The sequence below is a fragment of the Anoplolepis gracilipes genome, chromosome 7, assembly GCF_047496725.1.
Source record: "Anoplolepis gracilipes chromosome 7, ASM4749672v1, whole genome shotgun sequence".
Classification (NCBI taxonomy): Eukaryota; Metazoa; Arthropoda; class Insecta; order Hymenoptera; family Formicidae; genus Anoplolepis; species Anoplolepis gracilipes.
In genome coordinates this window covers 9,188,412-9,211,731 of record NC_132976.1, presented here as the reverse complement: position 1 = coordinate 9,211,731, position 23,320 = coordinate 9,188,412, and the positions used below count along the sequence as shown (strand labels likewise).

At 35.3% G+C, this 23,320-nt stretch overlaps 1 protein-coding gene and 2 long non-coding RNA genes across 14 annotated transcripts in view; 2 read left to right on the top strand and 1 right to left on the bottom strand.

Moving 5' to 3' along the window:
- The window catches only part of LOC140667468 (uncharacterized), a 60,067-nt gene extending 46,615 nt beyond the window's left edge, over window positions 1-13,452 (bottom strand). Inside the window, exons 1-2 of the long non-coding RNA XR_012047023.1 lie at window positions 13,334-13,452; window positions 12,834-12,878 (exon numbers count right to left, since the gene is read on the bottom strand). This is a non-coding gene — a long non-coding RNA (uncharacterized lncRNA). The remainder of the gene's footprint in view (window positions 1-12,833; window positions 12,879-13,333) is intronic.
- Cmpy (crimpy) overlaps window positions 1-23,320 on the top strand; it is a 268,239-nt gene that overhangs the window by 81,573 nt on the left and 163,346 nt on the right. For 11 of the 12 annotated variants that reach the window (XM_072895450.1, XM_072895451.1, XM_072895448.1 and 8 more), the window contains one exon: window positions 17,615-17,659. The exons of the other annotated variant lie outside the window; for it this stretch is intronic. In XM_072895450.1, coding sequence (XP_072751551.1) covers window positions 17,615-17,659 — 45 coding nt within the window. The remainder of the gene's footprint in view (window positions 1-17,614; window positions 17,660-23,320) is intronic. 12 annotated transcript variants of the gene reach the window in all.
- LOC140667467 (uncharacterized) lies at window positions 14,356-16,945 on the top strand. The gene is made up of 3 exons (XR_012047022.1): window positions 14,356-15,805; window positions 16,250-16,405; window positions 16,930-16,945. It is a non-coding gene; the product is annotated as an uncharacterized lncRNA (long non-coding RNA).

The window sequence follows — 23,320 nt, the reverse complement described above, 5'->3', positions numbered from 1 at the left end:
ATGTTTATTTTTCGCGAGGTGCTAACTGCGAGAACGCGGCGCCGTGTGTGTTACGTCTATTCGTCGAATGTGCGCGCGCTTATAGCACGCGGTTTTCGAAGGCGGTCGACGACGTAGGAATTCGAGGTGACCGTGAAAGACGCGCGCGCGAAGCCACAGGTGGCGGTCAGAATTGACTGGAAACGCGGAAGAGGAACGGGCGCGCGATCCCGAGTCTCCTTCGGCCTCTTTCGCGGGAGCACGAATAGGGCAATAATATCGCCGTTTTTATATGTCTGCACGATTTTACGATCTCTGGTAAATTTATGCCAACACGCTCAACGCAGCGGCTCTCAAACGCAATTACGTTATCGTTCGTCGTGCGATCGCGAAACTGTTTTGCCCGAATATGTATGTCTACCTTTTGTATTATAATATACCGAGGACGTCGATCTTTGGAAATATATATATATATACATTTTTGCAATAAATAATTGTATATTACTTTACTTTCTGTCATACAATTTTTATAGAATTTTTTAAACGAGTTAAGGGAATCACGCAATTGTGTCTCTTTTTTTTTTTTTTTTTAAGATTTTATTAATAAAGTAATAAATTAAATCCTGTGAAGTAGTGTGAAACTTATATAATACAATTGTTATTGCTGAAGCATGTTTATAAGAGAAAGGAAAGTAAAGCAAGTTGTAAAGGCAAGACGAAAGAATGGATGAAAATAAAACATATATTTGGATACATGAAAGTATATAGAAACACAAATAAATTTTATAAAGTAACCGATGCAGCAGATTGTTTACAATCATTATAATTAAGCCTACGACGTAGGATGAGAGTAATGATAAAATGATGTAAGCGCGTCTGAAATATGTCGTTATCAATTTCGTCGCAGTCAACACATGGCATATATTTAATTTTGCTTCGGTGTCATCATTCTTATGACAAATATCGATATTAACCGAATAAATGATTAAATTCCCCGGAGAATTTGTGAAAATCGCCTTTTATTTTATTTTATTACAATTAATTTTTATGTGTCACATTTAATATGTTTTTTGATTCATTTTCCTATAATATCAAGTTTATATATACATTTAATATTATATATTATATTAGTTAATATTATATTATTAAATTTAATATTATATTGTTTAATTTAATATATTTAATATTATATTTCCGAATTAAAGAATTTTCAATCTGTGAAAGATTACAGTGTGTATCGAATAGTATTCTGTTTATTTTCTCATCCTTATAATCTGAAGTGAATCTGACACTAGCGCAAAGCACCATTGTGTATTATGTATGTATAAATCGACTGACAGTAAGCGAATTATTCACCGTCGTGTTCTCGGAACTCGACGAAACAATTAGAATGTCGATGCTGATGTAATTTTAATAATAATGGTCCGCTACGAGCTGATGTTGCTACGAAAAATTTCTTTAGAAGAAACACACAATGAGGTTTAGAATTCTTTCCACTCTGTTAATGAAGTTTTATAGTATACTGGAATTTTTCAATATCTCTCTCTTTTTTTATCGTCCCATACGCTTTTTCTGTGTAATATGACTTTATGTATTGATTTTCGCGTAACATTTAACTCGCAAACTAGATATCGCGTTTATTCGAAGAATTGCCATTACATCGTTATATTATAGACGCAATTTTTGCTTTGCACAATAGATTAAGTGAATATATTCAAACAAAATACGGACTGATCATATATCACTTTTAAGAAATTTAAAACGTCCATTATTATCGAATTTATGATGCAGTAACAATAAAACTCAATTATTTATTCATAACGAGAGTACCGTGCAGGCTTTTTCGTTTCTCTCCTATTTTACATTAACCAAAAATAGCTTGCAGCTTTGAGTTTTTACAGTATAGTGCACATCGAGATGCGATGTAGAAAATTGGAGGGAGAGAGAGAGAGAGAGAGAGAGAGAGAGAAATGAAGAGAGAAGGCAAGGTGAACATATGAAGGGAGAGTGTCCCAAGCTTCCCATAGCCTTTTTCTGTGGACATTCCATGAACAAAGCGTCACAAACGAAGAATAGTCGACGAGTGGCGATAATTGGAGCGTTTATGCTGGTCGCCTTCTCAAAATAGTAAAGGTCGATCGTTACAATAGTGCCCCGACCCTCGAATGTGTATCGTGTTGGACACACTTGCTAACGTTAGCGTAGGTCAGGGGTTAGGTGGGTGGTATCGCAATAAGTTATTCGCGTTGTAGATTTATGGGATCTGACAAATGAATTGTTTCAGCTGTTTGCGTGTACCGTTTTGCTTACTCCGTTCACGCGAGTGGAACTGAAAAAAAAAAACTCGATATAACGAAACTCTGGGAATAATGAAGAGATAACAATCTCTTAAATTTTGAAACACTTCTCTCTAAATAGCATTTATTTATTTCGAGAAAAAAAACACAGAACTTTAAATGCAATATTTCCAATGTATTTTTTAGATTAATATTTATTTTTCTACCCAAAATAAAAATCTATATGTTTGCATCTAACAAATACAAATACTTATGTGTAATTGATACGATACGATATCAACAGTCCACTTGATTGAAATAGTTTTACGTCAGATGCAATGTCATAGCTTATCGCTGACCCTGAATTCTATCTTAGGTAGATTAATCTCGAACCAATAAACGGAGAAAGAGCTTAGTTTCATAGTTGATTAGCATTTCCATTCGTTACGTAAAAGGCAACGGTTGCGTTTTACCGCGTAAACTTCCATCGACGCAGCCAGATTTACGCGTTGAACGTTAGTATGTGTCATAAATCAAGCGACCACCGGCATTCGGTGGCTAATCAGCGGGCAGACCAGATTTCCATACATCGGATATCTTATCGGGCTTCGACGCACTTTCCAGAATGGACTTTATCACGATTCGCGCTATCGCGATATATAGATTGGACCCTTCAGTTTACGATGCGAGTCGATGGCAATATAATACGTACAATCGCTAGCAGGATTGTTTTATCGTCTAAATACACAATCACCGGACGCATAGTTTTCGCGAATCGTCAAGTTCGATAACCGGATGATTAATTCGTGACTCATTAATAAAGAATTTGCTAAGCATCAGCAATAGCATCTGCAAGTCTCTACGTAGAAAATCGTATTCGAAAAACACGATTTTCTTGTCGGAGGTATTCAGGGAAAAGAAATGAAATTGTCCTCTTTGCATGTTTTTAATTAAATTACTGTAAATTTAAATCCCTCTCTTTCTCGAATTTATTTAATTTTACAAAAGTACATATTTGTGACTGAAAATAAAATAAGTACTTTAAAGTGGGTACTATTGAGATATCGATCTTTCTCTATTAAAATCGAGTTTAAACGTATTATAACGCAGACTAAAACTGATTTTGAACGAGTGTCGAGAGAAAATTCATTAAAAAAAAATTAATAATTAAATGCTCAAATTGATAATCAAGTTTCAAGGCGAGAAAATTCTCTATGCAAATTTAAATAATTTATGCATGATCGGATGTTCGCACTTCATTTTTGTTTATCTTTCCGAAAGCGTTGTTACCATAAGAATGCGACCAATGGTGCGATTTTTCTTGCGACTCTACCATTCACGAGTTAATATACAAAAGAAACGTGCATGTTTCCGACAGTACCGCGTGTGCCGAGCGGCGAGATTAAGGAATATAAGTTTCTCTGGCAGATAAACGTTCTGGTTGTTCCGTTTTCGAGTTTGCACGCAATTTCCACGAGAGCAACGGAAAAGAGACGGAGATACGGAAGGAAAGAGAAGACGAAAAAACGTTCGTTCGACTAAATAAAAAGTATCGACGTGTTTGCGCTCTCGACTCTTGTATTCATAACTCACATTTTGTCAGCTTCTCGCAGTTTCGTTGTATGCGTATTCGTTGGATACTAAAAAGAGAAAAAGAAAAATGCACTATGTGCTTCTACATTCGTCAAGCAAACGCGCGTATACGATATTGGGAATTCTTGATAATCCGAGTTGCAGACGTGATCGACGATACTCGGTAAGAACGTGGAAAGTAGATATGCGCGTCGATCGAGAGACTTGATGCGAATGACAAGTGCATCGCTTACCGTTCTTTGGAAGATCAACTGTGTGCATAATATTTTATTGCTATTAGAAAAAAAAAATTAAAATATTTTTGATCGATTTAATTTTTTTAAAAGAAACAAGCAATGTACAGGATCATAAAAATTAACATACAATTCTTTCATTCAAAAATTCTTAATTTTATGGATTATCAATTTTTTCCCGAATTTTTCTTTAATCAAAATATTCAGAAATCAATTTTAATATCTGTCTTGTAATTAGTAATTAAATTTATTTTAATAGAATTTTTCAAGGCTTTTCTTAAATGAAATAAATTATTTACTTTTATCGTACTCACGATATATAAAAAGTTATAAAAACCGCTGTAATCACATTAATAACATTAATTTCTGAAAGATTCGTAAAGATGCGTAAAGGACGTGTGTTTATGATATTGCGTACCGCGTATGTATATTCCGGAAATAGCTTATAAATTTGCAAGGCGGAGGTGTTGAGGTTTCATTTTATCTACATCTGTCGGCGGGATATTTCCGTACCAGTAGGTTTTTTCATCAAACGATGCGCGAATATCGGAGCCGATGAACGCGCGCGGTCCTATCGCTTTCGCGATTCGAAACAAATTAGAGAGGAGACCGCGCGCGGCGATAAAGCCATCCCGACGATACCGCCGGATGCTGATTGACGCGCGCGCGCGCGCGCGCTTGATGTTATTCGAACCTTTGACGGCAGGCGTCTGCCGTGGAAATGGCGCAATTTTTTCCGCCACTTTCTTGCGCGCGGTAAACAGATCACGTTTCACAGCTGGCATTCACTCTTTGGTCGCGGCCGCGGTTCAACGCATTCGCTTACGGATTGGGTTAAACAAGGAAGCCATTTGATTTTCTCCCTTTTTGCATCCCACATGTTTCATTTTTGGTTTCGTCCAGTTTTTCTTACCTTTTATCCAAATGTAAATCAAAGAGTGAATCGGATTAATGAAATTTTTTACAGTTCTGTTTTTGTCGCCTACGCTTTTTATCGCTCGATTAATACGCACGCGTCGTTTGAATTCTGTATTTTTGCAGAAAAATTTAATCACAAAGATTCGAGTTGTCGAATTTTTAATCGTGTATTGTCCAGCTTCTCCTTTGATATGAATTTTAATCGCGTGAAAATGATGCAGTAATAATTAAAAACTTGGTAATTAGAAGAGACTGGACAGTATAACAAATAGCTATGTTTGTGCAAATATGCGTGGACACTGATTTCAAATCGGAAATTCACAGAACGTATTGGATTAATCGAGCTCTTGCGCATCTGACTGGTATGCGTAGCGAACTGGGAATATACAAATTGGGTTATTGCGTTTTTTTTCGGCAACAAAAAGAGAGAGAGAGAGAGAGAGAAAGTGCGGAGATAAAAATGTTCACAAACGTTCGAGTTTGTCGTTTGGTCTTCAGGCGGCAATCAACGGTCTGTCACGTGCAGAGGTATTTTCGATGACAAGTTGGAGCCAAACGGCATGCGTGACGCACAGCTGATATCGGGCAAAGTTCGACAGAAATGCGGGTTTGTTAGGTACTCCTCGAACGTGAAATGCGAAACTCGGTGACTCGTATGACGGCTCGAAAACGTGCTTGTGAACAATCACTGCGAATCGATAATTTAAGCGCGTCGAGGATCGAAATTTTCTTCTTCTCATATATTCTGTGCAACAGGGAGAAAACTTTCCTTCCTATTTCTGTGATATTGTTGAAAAAATTATAGCTGGATAAATTCCGTCAATCGGGCTGACAGGCGTAAAAAAAGCTTGCATGCAAAATCGCGTTTTTCACAGAAACAAGACAAACAGATAGAAACATGTTAGTAATAATTTTGAAACTGAAAAGTATATCGCGTGAAAAGTTAGCTTTGAAAATTTTTAATTTATAGAAGGAATACGCGCATATGCGATCTGATTATTATATAAATTTATGATTCGAAATATATATATATATGTAGATTTTAAAATAATTTTTAAAATAATCTATTATGATAATTATGACAAAAGACGTTCATAATATGATTATATATTCATAATAACAAGATTTAATTTATCTAAAATATTTGTCGCGATTCCTCTGGCGAGTGGCGAGCTCTCTGCAAGAGCAGACGGTCATAAATTGGACTTTGCTACATATGGCTGTTTTAAATCACGTAGTAGCGGTTCTCTCTTGAGGAGTGTGATTCGGGCACGGTTTCAAGCACGTGTGCAAATCCGTCCGCGAAGCACGACGCCGCGCTTACAAAAGCTAATGCAGCATCTCGAGGCTGATGCAGCCGTGGGGATTACCGGATAAAATGAGTCAGCCATACGGGGAGACGAGTCTCCGTGATCGCGTTTTAAAAAGTCCTCTTATGGAGATTAAAGCGGGCCGAGGAATAGATATATGCACAAAGATTTGTTATTACACTTAGGCCAATTACTTTATTGTTCATGACATACCCCATAAAATCGCGCCTCGAACACGAGCTGAGAAAGGGCTAACGAGCACGAAAAGGGAATATCCGATCGCAAGTATGCATTTAATTTGTAAAACTTGCAAAACTGCAGACTTTGTGAAACGAGATTAAGACAGAATCGCGCAGTAATGATTTTTATTTTATTTTTATACAGTCCATTTATAAATTAATGTATTTTATAGCTCTGCGACTTTCTTGCCAAAGTTACGGGAATTTTATTAATAATAACGCTTCTTATATGCGAATATTTTTAAAAATATTTCTCTGATACTGACGGTAAAAAGTAGATATATATTAATTTTACATATATTTACTAACGACATTTTATATTACACAAAGTTAAGTGTAGGAAAACTTTATTAACGTATTTAATTTGAGAATAAAATAATAATAAATGATTTTCACTCGCGGCATTTTTTTGTTGTTACAAAGAGCTTCTCGTGTCAGATGCTCTCTGGTCTGTTTCAACGATAAGCCCGCTTTTCTCTCGTCGATGATAAGAGCCTTTGTGTATTTCGCGCGAACGACAAAATTAGCTTCGTTTTTGCCGGTGTAATAACATACTTTCGCGACAACTCGAAACGAATCGCAGGTATATGTGTCGTAGAGGAGAACGTCGGCCTGAAGATTTATTTCAACGACGTCATGGCCGATAACGCGGACAAGGAAGAATCTTCGCGCTCGGGTGCATTCCATTTCTTTCGCTACCTTCCTTTTTCCTTTCTCTCGCTCCCTCTCGTTCCCCCCCCTCCTCCTCTCCCCCTCCCCCTTCCCCCTCCTACCTCTCTTCGCCTTTGCTATCGTTCGCTCCTTTCAACCGGTGAGTGGCGGATACTTTTCAACCCCTGCGAAATAGGTAGAATGCACCTAATATTTCTCTTTGATTAAGACGAATGTGCGACCTTTGCGTCGAATATTCCGGCTTTTCACCTTTTAACAGCGCGCTTCCGACGCCTGTCAGCCGCCAAGCACGGTAAATGCGCCGCATTGCTGTAACTTATCGCCGGCTTTTAATATCTCTCGTGTGGATTATGGCGGGAGCTCGCGCTCCCCGCGTTTCTTAATTCCACCAACAAATTTCGGTGGTCCCGATCGCGGCTGGTCGGCCAAGCCGCGCGCTGATGATACACGATCGAATTCTCCCCGTTGTAAGACCACTAATGGCGTCATATACTTCGTATCTTTCATCGGCTTAAATCGCGGCGCCGCCGATAGCGATGCATTCTGAGGCTACACGCTGGTTTATCAATCATTGCTGAAAACGCATATCATGCTAATACGCGGCGTTATCGTAAATCCAGATGATTATCTTTATTTTTTTATTTCTCTTTGTTTTTTTTTTTTTTCTACGCAGCGTTTTGTTCTGTGAAAGGCTTTTACACTGTTACTCGTAACGTTCGATCGAAAACGTCGATAATACTCTCTCTTTTAAATTAAAAATTACAGCGCGGTATAATATTTTGAAATATTATCAGTGAATTATGAAATAGTACAGTCGAGAAATAGGATATAGGATAAAAAGGTCTATTGGTTACGCAGTTTTAGTATGGCATGTCGAAAATTTAATATTGGAATTTAATATTTCGTCATCAGGTATACCATATGCTTTATAAAAAATTCTCATTTTTCGGCGTTGAAAATGTGAAGCGTCGTTGCGTATCCGCAATATTATCAAATATATCGAATTAATTTTCTCTCGCCGCACGGGATATGATATAATGTAAATTTATAGACTTGTTGTCTCTGTCTCTGTCATAACAAAATTTATATACTGTGATATGGTAGTTCGAGCATTAATAAAATAACATAATTTCGACAAAGTTAATAAATTAATTGTTTACCTACTTTTTCGAGAAAAATTAATTTATATTACTAAAGTAAAGAAAAAATACATAATTTGGCTGTGTGAAAATTTTCATATCACTCTCATCACTTTTACGATCTACTCTATCATTTGGATCTCGATCTCGCTCGAGATAATTGCGATCGATTAACGTGTTATGCTGCACGATATAGGAGCTCAAGGACATGTGGTTTGTTGGGTCAATCGGTTCGACGAAACGAGAGGATGTCGATTGATTCGATTATTTGATTTCGCGTAGAATTCTCAGGACAAAGCAGGACGATTATTTTAATCGATGGAACCCGTCACTGACGAAGTGAATCGAAGCGTCGATTTCAATCATCGAGAGGCACGGTAGCTAGTTAATCGTTAATTTGACGACGAACGATTCCGCGATTCGCTTGTACGTTGCCGCTAGCTTTTAATCGAACAGGCTGACTCGATTAATGTTAATTAAATGCGCATGTACTGTCATCCCGATCTCTCTGCGCATATCGAGTAGGAACGACGATTTATTAGCGAGGTATTGCGTTCCAGAAATTCGTGAAAAATTTACACCGTTTTCTTTTCAAAGTTCCCGTCTGATGTAAAAGATTAAAATCGAGATATATGTGAGAGAAAAAGTACCTTGTCTTGTTCGATATTGTGTATACTATTTTTACATTACATTATGTAAAAAGTAACTTATGTAAAGATGATTATATTGAAATAAATTTATTAAGCGAGAGTCTACACGGAGAAAATTTTATATTAAAAATTACTACGGTATGTAGTAACTATAGACCATTAGGAGCATTTCGGGTTAAAATGCTACGTAAAACTGTAAAAATTACGTCAATTACGTCAATTTTTACAGTTTTACAAGAAATTTTAACTTGGAATGATTCTAATGGTTCACAGTTATTACATACCATAGTAATTTTTAATATAAAATTTTCTCCGTGTATGTATAAACATAATGACTCAAATTATTAAGAAAGTTAAAAGTTGAATTGAACTTTATTGAGAGAATAAACTGAAGGATCATTAATTATTTGTAAAGATAACTTTAATTTATACAATTTAATGACACAGTCGAAAATATATCTTTTGAGATTAATTAAAAATTTAAAGCTGCATTATTTTAATTGTACAACGATGCGCAGTTATGTTGTTCAATGACCTTTACAATGTTTTGTATTTCGGTTGATGTTAAATTAGTGGTCAATTCTCTCTCTCTCTCTCTCTCTCTCTCTCTCTCTCTTTCTCTCTTTTGTAAAAGGAAATAGTCGTCGAATTACTCATGAATTCATGAATAGCTGGCGTTTAAGCCGAAGCGGTTTCCGGATGAGGCGTCATTAATCATTCGTAATAAAGCTCGATGCACTCTATTTACTCAAATCGATATAGGTCTTGGATTTAATACAAGTACGTCGTGAACGCGCATTTCAATCACAAGAGTTATTATCAAAATTGTCGATATACGAAAGGAAAAAAGATGGACACTGGAAATTACATTTCAATCTCACTTCAATGTTTAATTTGAATTAAACTTTATATTTATTGAATTAAACTTTAGAGAACAATTTATCTTATCTTAATTTATTTTATCATAATTACGCGTATAATATATATATATATATATATATATATTATAATATATATAAATATATATATATATCAAAGTATATTTTATCATAAGTTTTGAATTGCAAAGTTTTGAAGTTTTATTAATACTCGAAGTTTACTTTGGATGATGTTCCATAAAAATCGACATTCTTTAAAAGTCGCGTTCACCTGATTGTTCCTGATGGAACGCGTATCGACTCGTATTGGAGAGTATATCTGTTTAACGAGGTCACTTAATCCCATCGAGACTTAGCGATCGCGTCGATCGAGTGAGATATCGATCTATACCCATGTAGATGCGATTATCTAAATTTCCAATTAGCGTTCAAGCTTATACAACTGCGGAGCTATCGCGGGAGCGCAATCAAAATTCAATGAAGCGCGCGATGGGCGATCCGGGAGACCCGGTCTCGCTTTCACGATGCAGCAACGCGGCGTTTGTTCTCTAAAAGAAATTCTCCTCTGTGCACAAATACACACACACACATACACACGAGAAGAACGAAAGAGCGAGGAGGGAGGGGTTTGGGGGTGGCCGTTATATCGGAGAGAGTACACTTCCACTTGGAAGAGGAGCGGGCGCCGTATCTTTTACGGAACCTCGGCAAAGGCAAGATGATACCACGTGAGGTGTGTTACCGACGCGGTATAAATTCATACGGATGAATATCTTATACATAATCCACCGGCTGTGTGTATACGGTCGGAATTTATTTCGCGACTTACGCGCGTGCACAAAACCACGGATGCGATTCTAAACAATGAACGGGTCGTTTGTGGCGATTTTCACGTCGCTTTACCACGAAGACGATGGAAATATTTTATCTCATATCATTTTGAAATAATAATACTAAAAGCTAACACTTGGTAGCTTTATTTAATGAAATTTAAGTTAGGATTATTTCCTAAGAGAAAAGGAAAGAGAGAGAGAGAGAGAGAGAGAGAGACTGTATCTAATAATTTTCAAATAAAATAATATTAGAGATCGAGGACAAAGTATATCGTGGTTTGATCGATTCAACATTGTCCTTTAAGGACAGAGATGATCCCGCGCGTGTAGAATGCAATTCCCGCAATTGCTTCCGCCCTTTTTCCCTCCATCCTCGAGATGGATACCCGTTATATCGCAGGTTATATCCACTCTCGAGGCAGTAAGAGGGCGAGACTGTATCCTGTAGTCCCGACGGTCACGAGTTCATACCCCCCAAGTGCCATAAGTATCTCCTATCTGGCAAACGTATCTAGCTGTTTAGCGGACGTGCTTAGACACCATCCTAGCCCAGTTCGCTTAGCGAGAAAACGAGCGAGAGTATCGGCTATCTCCGTGCTCCGAGAATTGATAGTGCACAATCTTGATTTCGCTCTCTATCTCGTTTTGTCTCTCTGTCTTTTTTTTTATTATGAATCCCTCGAATATACTGAGTCTCGTACTATCAATTTGTTTGTAAATTGCAAGACAATCTAATAATATTTGGTTTAAGAGAATCGCGCTGCCCCTTCGATAAGTATTACAGCTTAAGGCGTGCATCGTTTTAGTAAACGTCATTTGTTTAACAATAAATGCCTTTCGTGAAATCTATTCTTATTACTTACAAGTATATTTCGTCATATTTATCGCGATAATAATGCAAAAAAAAAATTTATTTATTAAATGTGATTTTGGTCGAGATGTGTGTGTCTTTTGAGTAACTCTCTTTTTCTCTATTTCTCTCTCGCTCGTTCTCTGAAGAACCTTGGTTTCGTGTTTTGCACGTCGCGAGTAATATTCGCAGATATTTCATACACAAAGCGCTAGTCACGGATGACAATTGCGCAGAGCCGGGAACAATGTCCGTTTCACTGTACAATCAGGACTTGTCAATTTTACACGTACGCGAGTTAATTTTTATGCACTCGAGCGAAGAGTGTCGGCTGTGCAAATTGACTCGACGACAGGCGCGTTTACCTGTCAGAAATAGGATTCAAATGTCGCGGACACACGTCGGGAACACCTCGTTCTCGATTCCCTCTTATATTTCAGTCTTCGTTTGTCGGCGGAGTTTAACGACTCGTGCGCGCGCTGTCTTTTTGCTGTAGGCAGGGATCAAAGGGTGCATTGTGTTGTGAAAGGAAGAGACAGAGAAAAAGAACGAGAGATCGTATCTTCCGTTCGCGCTTTTTTTCACCTTCGATTCTCTGTGTCATCTCGCGATGCAAAGAGAATCACGCCGCGCCTAAGTAAAAACGCGCGCGCTCACGTGGCTTACGCGATATATGTCGCGCACATTTGTGTGCATGCCTGCAAGAGCGTTTACGTAGGCTAATGTAATACGGGTGGTGATGTCAGCGAACCAGGCGCCGAGACTAGGTGGCCTCACCGCTGGTTTGTTTCATTCCGAATGCCACTTGCGCACGCGTAGAGTCATTGCTTTTTCGGTAAAATTGTTACACGTCGCAATTCGCAGGCGTGTATCGCAATCCTATGAAATGACCAGATTACGTGCACGCAGAATCAGGGAATCGCACGTCGCTCCACATATTACGGATTATAAACACGATCGGAGGCGAAAATAGACTCTGCGATGTATATTTTTAACATTCGAGAAGTTTATTGCCCTCTTTCGTATAGGAAATATATGTATAACAGTGCAAGTATAAAAGATTAAGTTGCAAAACAAGCTTGACAGAAATCCATAAATCTTTCTTTCTTATCTTTAAAAAACTGTGTAATAAATATAGGAAAATTTTTACTCTTAATTAAAATCTTCAAGTTATTTTATCAATTTAACGAAAATTATATACATAATAAAATAATTATAATTTATCATCTGTGATTATTTTATTGAAATTAAATTAACACTCACCGATACGATGTGCAACGGCGGAATTGCAGCACACAACGTCGTGGCCTATAAAATACAAATGTTCCGAAATTATGTGTGTATAAGCAGTGTCCAATATTTAAAAAAAAATTATTGCGCATAAAATGCGATAAAATTTTTAATTTTCCTCAAACAAATATTTAATAGAAAAAATTACATAATTTGCGAAAAAATTTCTTTTCATATAAACTGTTATAAAAAATATGATGAGAATAAATATGTGTAATTCTTACATTTATAAATAATATAATTATATATAAATATTAAGTACATATATAATGTTGAAATATTGCCTAAATATATATTTATAAATAAAAATATAAATATTTTATTATTGCAAATATATTTCTGCATAAAATCTATTCTATACATATTATATTATGATTTATAGTGATGAAAAAAATTGAATGAATTACTACAAAGATAAGCAATTAGTTTTATAACTAGCAAATAATAAATTAAATAAGTTATAAATTTCTCACCTTATATGTTGCTTCGCCGACACCTGATGCCACCCTGGCTCTCATTCACTTCTCTTGTTGAGCCTTCATCATTGCTCGTTGATGGCACTCATACTCACTCGCGAAAACACGATTAATTACACTCGCTCACACATTAATTAGCAGAATGTGATCATCGCACGGCACTTTACAGGGCACTTTCGACGTTATCGCACGCAATGTGCATTTTATTACATTGCGACAAGAGAACAATGCAAAAATGATCCGTACTCGAAAATCACGCAATTAAATTCATGCTTTATTCGTCGCGACAGCGAGTAAAGTTTATATACTCGCATTTTTTAGCAATTTTATTCTTTTACGTTTTAGTACAAGTATGTATATAACTAAAATATTATAATATTTGAAAGTATAGATTTGCCGACTGTACGCAGGATAGATTTAGAAGATTAAATGAATTGCAAAATACTGAAACTTAACAAATTATAACGATGTTACAAACATCGACTTTATGTGTCGCGCAGTTAGTAAATATTAAAATATATGTTAATTAACTTTGTATTAAACGCGATGTTACTTGATTCGGAGTCGAGTTATATTATATCCGTCACGGTTTTTGTTTGTGATCGAGAATACGAAAATGACCATTGATTTCACTGTAACACTGCGTGATACGAGTCGAGTTAATAACTAGGTTGGTCAGAAAATACATAATTGAGATTCAAATATTGCAAGCATAGTCAACATTTTCAACATACAAATCCCACGAAATACATGTATTATTAACCAATAGTCGATTTGTGATTTGTCTATGTCTATTATGACTGTTCGTTACTTGTATCGAATAGCCGCCATATTGTTATGTGTCGTTTATCGAGAGTTAATCAGTTTCATGAATAATTGCTAATTATAATGTTCACAATGAATTATTGAGTTTTACGTATCGACACACGGATCGCCTCACTGCGCTACTTTCCTGTTCGAGTCGCGCTGCGTGAATGACACAAGGTCGTGGCGCGTCAACTATAACGCGCTACAAAGTCATGCGACGAATATATCCCCACCTCTCGTCTTCGAAATACTTAAGACTGCGAAATATGTACGAAATATTTGATGTTTCTTGATTTTCAAATTAATTGTTAATTGTTGATTATTATATCACGTATTTTTTCTTACATAAATCCTTCGATTTTGCGATTCGTGTATTACTGCGTCTTCTCAATTCGAAAATGATTAATTAGCCACATTTAAGTCGATAAAAAATTTAAAGCACGAAGCGAAATATATTTAAATTTTAAAAATGTATTTAAAGAAATAATTATTGTATTAAATAAATGTCGCAATGAAACAATAATTTATAATATAAATTCTTATCCTCCGGCACTTTGACTTCTTTCTTGAAACGAATATATGGCGAGGAAAATATTTGCTTTGATAAATAATTATAATTATTATCTGTGAATTAGAGATTATCAGTTTACGTGATTAATTAATTTGCACGACAAACGTATCGAAGTGATAGTTTAAGCTTTAAGCAGATATTTTTTGCGATATATTTATTTGAGGTGCAGGAATGAAAATGACACGGAATATGAATTAAACATTATTATTTTACTATTATATGTACATTTGCAAGGTTAATTATTTCTTTGAGTATATGTTTAAAATTGATAAGTTTTGTTTCGATTTCTTTGTCGATTTAGTTATAATTTATTAATTATTTATTAAATTGAGAATGCGTAATAACAGGAATCACAGGATATTGAAAAATGTTAAAGAAATATAAGCTGAGATATATATCAACCATTTGTTAATAATAATTTATTTAAAAATCAAGAATTAGAATATACGTATTATATGAAATAAATACCTAGTAGAATACGTATTTATTTTGAATACACATTTCGTGAGGGAACGGGGAGGGGATGGCAACACGTCGTTCGGCACTTGTGGCACGTAGCGGGCTGTTTACATACTTGTGACCTTGCTATCATTCACACGACGAGACTCGAGCAAGACAGTAGTGATGCGTGAGCCGCTCCGTGCGTACATATCGTCGTATTACTCTTAAAACGCCATCATTCTTTGCTATTGTAACTGTTAATTACCAAATTAATTACAAGATTTATATTAAAAAAAGACGTGATACACTAATCAACAATTAACGATTAATTTGAAAATCAAGAAACGTGGAATATTTCGTAGAGCGTTAATTATTTCGAAGACGAGAAGTGGGAATATATTCGGCGCATTTTCTTCATCATATATTCGTTTCAGAAAGAAATCAAAGTGACAGAGGATAAGATAATATCCTAATATAAATTATTGTTTCATTGCGACATTTATTTTATACGATAATTATTTCTTTAGATATGTTTTTGAAATTTAAATATATATTTCGCTTCGTGCTTTAAATTTCTTAAATGTGATAATTAATCATTTTCGAATTGAGAATACGCAGTGATACACGAATCGCAAAATTGAAAGATTCATGTAAGAAAAAAGACGTGATAGTATAATCAACAATTAACAATTAATTTGAAAATCAAGAAATATAAAAATAATTGCTAATTATAACGTTTACAATGTATTATCGTGTTTTACGTTTCGACACACGGATCGCCTTACGTTGCTACTTTCTCGTTCGAGTCGCGCTGCGTGAATGACACAAGGTCGTGGCGCGTCAACTATAACGCGCTACAAAGTCATGCGACGAATATATCCCCACTTCTCGTCTTCGAAATACTTAGAATGTTAAGTATTTCGAAGACGAGAAGTGGGGATATATTCGTCGCATGACTTTGTAGCGCGTTATAGTTGACGCGTCATGACCTTGTGTCATTCACGCAGCGCGACTCGAACGAGAAAGTAGCAACGTAAGGCGATCCGTGTGTCGAAACGTAAAACACGATAATACATTGTAAACGTTATAATTAGCAATTATTCATGAAATTGATTAACTCTCGATAAACGATACATAATAATATGGCGGCTATTCGATACAAGTAACGAACAGTCATAATAGACATAGACAAATCACAAATCGACTGTTTCCTAACAATACATGAATTTCATAGTATTTGTATAATCTGGGTAATTGATAAATTCTAGTTATATTAGTACAGCATCTATTCGACTCAAGTAACGTAGACTGTTATTAATAATATGTGTAGTTTGTCTTCGAAATTGTATATGCTTGTGATATGGAATCTAAGATTATATGCATATTTTACGATAGTCTACATCTTTATTAGTCATTAACTCGATTTATTAATATTACTCTATTAATATTAGAGTGTAGCGGATATCATTTATTTTTGTTATAAAATGTTAAGAATAATTTGGCTCAAATCCGAATCAAACGAAATCATGACACTTAGAAAATACAGTCGTAATTGATTCTATGTTGTTTAATGTCTATTAATCAATAATTGCATAAATTTTCGGTGTTTTTGGAACATTGTTGGAGCTCGTGTAAAACGCGAATTTTGTGAGATTTAATCGACCTAAATTTATTCTGCGTTCAGTCGAATATTTATTTTTTTTTATATCTTTAGTCATTTATGTCAAAATGTAAAATAATAAAATTACTTTAAAATGCAAACATATATTTTTAGAAGCAACATCTGCCAGGATCAATTGCATATGATTTTTACTGATTTTCGACTGTCGAATTAGATTATAATATTTACATTGTTTTTTGATCGCAATATAAGAAAATACATGTCAACGATTAATGTCGGAAGTGCCTAATAAAATATGGCGCGATCATTGCATTTTTTTTATTAGTGTACGTGCGATTGTAATAATCGTGTTTTCGCAAGTGAGTGTCAGTATCATTAATGAGTAACGAAGAATCAACAAAAGAGGAGAAGGAGATTCAGGATGACATCAGGTGACGGTGGAACAACTATGAGGTGAGTAAAATTTACAAATTATTTAATTTATTAATTAAATTAATTTTTATTAGTTCTAAAATTAAATAGCTTGATTTTCTTTGTAGCAAATTAATTTTTTTCTTTATTGTATAATAATGAAATAATATAAAATGAATTCTAAATATGTTTAAATTACTTTTTTATACAAAAATTATATATTTATTTTTTTACTATATATATTACTATGTATATTTTTGTAAAAGCTTATTGTTAACAAAATTTTTTTCGCTAATTATATAATCTTTTTTATTAAATATCTGTTTGATAAACACAAATAAAAAATTCATTTTTGTGCAATAAATTTTTAAAATGTTAATTACTTTGGACACTATATACATAATTTGGAAATATTTGTATTTTACAGATCACAACGTTGTATACTACAACTCTGCTGTTGTGCATCGTACCGGTGAGTGCTCAATTAATTTTTATAGTTTTCAAGTGTCTTATAGTTTTCAGTGTATAATAGATTTTAAATAAAATTATATGTATTCGTAATTTATAAATACAAGCTGTATATTGATACACAATTTTTGTTTTTGCTACATATGAATTTAAGGCGCGTAAACTTGTTGCGAGATATGTCGTTTTTTTTTTTTTTTTTTTGGTGCAATGTAATGAACCGAAAACTTTTTATAATGTAACAAAAGTGCTTCAGTAACGGAATGTCAGTAACGTTATCTTTGTTAATGATATTTTTTAACCTATTATTAAGTCTGTTTGTTAGACATTAGTCGAATGGCTATTGTGCGTTGATATAATAAATTATTTTATACTCAATACAAACATGATAAAACGTTAGATATTGTATTAATACAATAAATAGAAAGCTCTTATTTTAAACATGGATTGTTTTTATACAGATATATTGTATATGATAACATCACACATGTATTAGATATGAATCATACATTTATTTAGCTTCCACAGAATAGAATCTATTCTTGGCGGAAAATTATTCGACATTTAATTAAAAAAAATGTTTACGTGAAAGCTACATTGCTAATGATGTTATCGTTAATGAAACAGTATTAATGCTGCTTCCCCATTGCGTGTAATGTATTTTGGGATAAATATAGTCATATATATAATCAGTAAATGCAGCTCTTCTTTTACATAATGGGCGACATATTACAATCTTTAGGAGCATCTGACTGGCGAGATAAATTGAAATTTATCGCTCGAAATAAGGAAATTTTCTGAAAGGCAGAAACGAGAGCAGGCTCCCATACGGAAGCCTTTTACGCGTAATATAGAAGATACATGCACATATGTAAAGGAAGGGAGAGAATGCTGCCGCAACTTTCTTGCGTGCACCTTGAAAGATATGTATTGCGCGCGACGGCGTTTTGTAAAAGCCATAGACACGATATGCGTGACGGCCGGCGGCGCGTTTCAATAATTTTCCCATGGGTATAAATTTTCGCGCACGAAAGCTTTATTCGGTCGCCGGTGGACTCGCTCGGCCTTCTTTGAATTTTATTATCTTCCGTTAGTTTCGATCCCGACGAAACGTGCGACGTGACGCCTTCTGAAAGTTCTATTGGGTTCTATTTAGAATGTTAAATAATTAATAATAAATTCGCATTTTTCTAGTTATTTATGATATTAGCACAAAATATATAGTACAAAAACACAAGATGTTGGGACATTTATTTTAAGATACGAAGCAAAAGCAAATTCTAAATAATTTACTCTCACTATATGTGGAGAATATTTGCTTCGTAATAAAGTATACATTTTTACTTGTAATTTTTGTATATAACAGTCATACAAAAAGTTATACATAAAGCTTTTATTATTTTATATTATCTTTATTTAAGGACGAATTGGACGAACGGATACATTAATAGTTAATAAATCTAATATATTTTAAGATTCATAAACTTAACATTGCTTAAAGTTTGGTCTTTTGAAATACAGAATTAATTACTTAATTAATGTTATATTTCAACGAATTAAAAATACTTTGCTCACTATCAAATTCATGAATCTCGAAATATAGATTTATTAACTTTTGACGTAGTTGATTCTCGTCCAGTTTCTGATTAAAACGCTGTATCTTTTATAGACGTCATGAATTTAACAAACGGCCTTCTTTCTTCTGCTTTTTGAAAGCATCAATTATTTTCGAGTGATTAGTACATGACTTTATCGATAGTCCTCTCTCCTTGAAATACTCCTCTTGATGTAAGCGTAGCTTGCATGTAATTGATCGTTACTAGATTTTCCCTCGAACTGTCAATACGAGCGCATTGAACGGCAACGTGCGGTCATTCCTAATCTCGGGATGCTGAACGGACGCACGTACATCGGTATCTTGCCGGGACAACAACGGCAATCCGCGGATCTTTGTGTGGACGAGCTTTCTAGAACGTACACATCGGGTCTACTCCCCATACCACCGTCTAATGGCTCTGTCTTCAACCTCTCCCTTGCGTGGAAACTCTGCCGGAACTCGATGAATTTCGAAACAGTTGGACGTGTCGCGTCGCCGCTCGCTCTTCGACTTGCCGTGAAACTTTGGGACTTCCTCTCCGCTCGCAGTAGTAATTGTCGTGCGGTTCTCCTGCAGAAGTCTGCGGCGTTTAACGTTTTAAGTCATCGTGTATAGTACAATATGCTGACGGAGTTAATAGATGATTTTGCTATCTGGAGAAGTGCCGTTATATATAAAATAATCTTTCTTAGTATTTAATCAAGCAAATTGAAGCGGCCTTTTAAATAATAATCAGATCGTAATTAAGCGAGTTATATCTAGTAAATCGATCGAATATTCCGGCAATTTGCGAAATACGAACGTAGGTTGTAGGACTTGAAATTTCGCGAGATCGTCAATTGACTTCTTTTCAACTGCGAAAACTTTGTTGCGTGAACGGACGAGACTTCATTTGCATCACAGTTTAGAGAGCGGACCACGTTGATTAATGATCACGCCCGGTACCTACAGCTGCTCGCGCATATACAGATGTTCGTACAGATCATTTCAAAGGTACCGTTCGTGAACGTGTCAGGCTAGCTTAAGGCACGTTCGTTTCGCTGAATTAATATGTAGGTATTAATTTCTTTTCGACACACCGCCTGTTGTGTCTATTGTTTGAAATTATACGTGCTGTCATCTTCTGATAAATGTGTCTTTATCGCGTAAAACACCGTAGCTACTGCACGGAATAAATTGCGAACGGTTCGCGTGAGTCAGAAAAAAATCTCGACTGACACTAATGCGGATTAATCGCCTAATCGCCTGGACAAAAAGATCTCTTGTGCCTATTGAAAAAAGAAAAAAAAAATAATGCCCGCATATATTTTCTGTTCCTGCGTAGCTTATTAATTATTCACTCACCGCTATTCGCCGATATTTAAATGTCATCAAATTCCTAATAAGAGACATGTGTATTAATAAGTATTAATTTGTGCGTGTATATATAAATATATAGGATGTACTCCCACTATCTTGGCCGTCCATTCGTGTGATATCAAGGTCTGTTTAACTTCTTCTCGCAAGGTGCGTCGACCACGAGCGATCGTGAATAATTCGAGGAATCTTTTACGACGTCTGCCCTTGATACGTGATATATACGCGTCCCAATTTTAGGTGTTACCTACGCGATAAGACATTTACGTTAAAAAAGTGCACCTGAATCACTGGGAGGGATGCTTACTCGACCGACGTCGTGTATCGTTTCTCGTGATAGGGCACGTTTAGAGAGAGTTATAAAGATAAACTGCAGATATAAAGATAGAGAGAGAGAGAGAGAGAGAGAGAGAGAGAGAGAGAGAGAGAGAGAGTTTTAGTCTCTCTTGTTTATTACTCGTCATGAAAGAGAAAGAGGAGAGAATGGATGCACCATTAATGCGACAAAGAAATTCGTTTTAGATTCCACGGTCGATTGCAACTCCGGTTCTCGCGAGATAACGTTATAGGCCAACGTCGGAGGTATAATTATGATGATTTATCGATTGGCATACGAACCATTCGTACTAGGCGAGTCGAGCACGACGTGCGGGATGTCCCATATTAATCATAGAACACAAAAGCTCCTACAACTTCGCGAAAGAGTTTACCTGAAGTGCTGGAGGCAACGTGGTGGCAAAACTTGCTTATAACTTTGTTTTCCCGACTCGAATTGTTGATACAGCAAACAGATGAGTTCCTGTATACTCTTGCAGTATTTTTCATATAATTTTACCTCTTGATTATAGATATTAGTTTTTTGAAATTATAAGTAAATATGTGTTAAATAGATTATAATCGAGCCTTTGATAGTTAAGAATTCATGTCGTTTAATTAAAAAATTTTAGAAATTATACATCGACGTGGAACATAAAACAATCCTTTTTACTGTAAAAATTATAATAACGAAAGCTTTAAAAAAATATAAAAGAGATCTGCGTGGACGAGCAAATTTTACAGAATAATTCATTACTTTTATATACGCGGTACGTCAAATTTTTTTTCATCGTGTCGCTCGGTCAATGTAATGCGAAACCCGCGATCTCGGACATGTCGAGGATTTTTGATGGTAAAAAACAGAATTATACGCGCAAAACAGCATATATGTATTTCACGGATTATCCATGCACGCGGAGATATCCGATCGGGTCGATAAAGTTTCCAATCGCGGGCCGTTATACTACCCGCCTTTCACGATCGTCATGTAGCTCGGATTAAATCGAATTCACCGCTCATGGCATCGTAAAACCTAGTCTAGGTAGGCCTCCGTTTTGCTTATACGATGAATAGTAGAAACAACATTCGATCGCATGCACGAACGCGATGACCGTAAAAGGATCGATCTTTTCCTTCTCTTGACCTCCGGCCAGTAAATCAGTCGATTGCTTACAAAGATTATTCGACTTTCGCCTAGGAAGTTTGAGGTCACGGCATTGGCAAATAATAGAACGATATACTAAAATAATTATGTAGTAATATATTAGGGGGTAAACTCGGGGAAGATGGCCATAGTTTTTTAAAATGCAAAAAACATACTTTTATTTTTGTTATTTTTTAATAGCGTTTGGCATATTACCTTCACTTAATTACGTAATATTATCGAAATTAAAAGGAAAATATTTAATAGAAATTTTATATTATCAAAATAATACAACATAAGCATTGGCCATCTTACCCAACTTTTAAGGAAAAGATGACCATAGTGACGGAAAGATGGCCATAATATTTATAAAAAAATAGTGAAAACGAAAATCAAAATTATAGGTCATATAACAATTTACATATCTTTATAATATGTCTAACGTTGATTACGATAGCTTAACTATAATTTACCGACGTTATAACAGTTTTTAGTGGACAAATGACAAACTTTGTAGGTAGTCAAAAGTAAAAATATGATATAAGATTCACAATATTGTTATTTCACAATGTATGCACATAAACTACTATAAATATCGATTATCTTTGATAACGACTAAAAAAACGCACTATGCAGCGATTATTGAAAAAATTACAGCCTATAGCCATCATACCCTAGTTTACCCTACATCCTTAGTCATGTTTTTCTTTTACCTTCGACAGACACATCTATTATCATTTAATATAAGAATAGTTTTTTCTCGAATTTATTTATTAATTTATAAATTTCATTTAAAAATGATCCATTCCATTTGATTTAGGAAAAATGAAGTTGGTCCTTTTTTTATATTTAAGCATATTATTTTTTTATATCTATGCAGCGCGATATTTTATGGAAAGAGGAGGGAAGGAGAGATTAGAATAGAACAATGCAAGATCTTGATATGATTTTCCCTATTAGAAGCGTTCAAAATTATCAAGACTCGTAGAACCCATTCATTGTACGATATCTTTGGAATATTCCGGTGTGACGAATCGCCCGAGATTTGATATAATACTTCGCGGTCGTGTGTGATACGGTAGGAAGGAAAGCACGTAGCAGGTAGAGAATCCTCTTCGACGTCGGAAGAGTTTCGGATAGTTCTCGATTTCAAGATAGCGATCGTAATTCGAGAGCTATGGGTCGTCTAATCGGGCGTTTCTGCAACCTTGTAACTCAGGCACCGGCAATATCGACGCTCCGCGTAACGTAAGTTA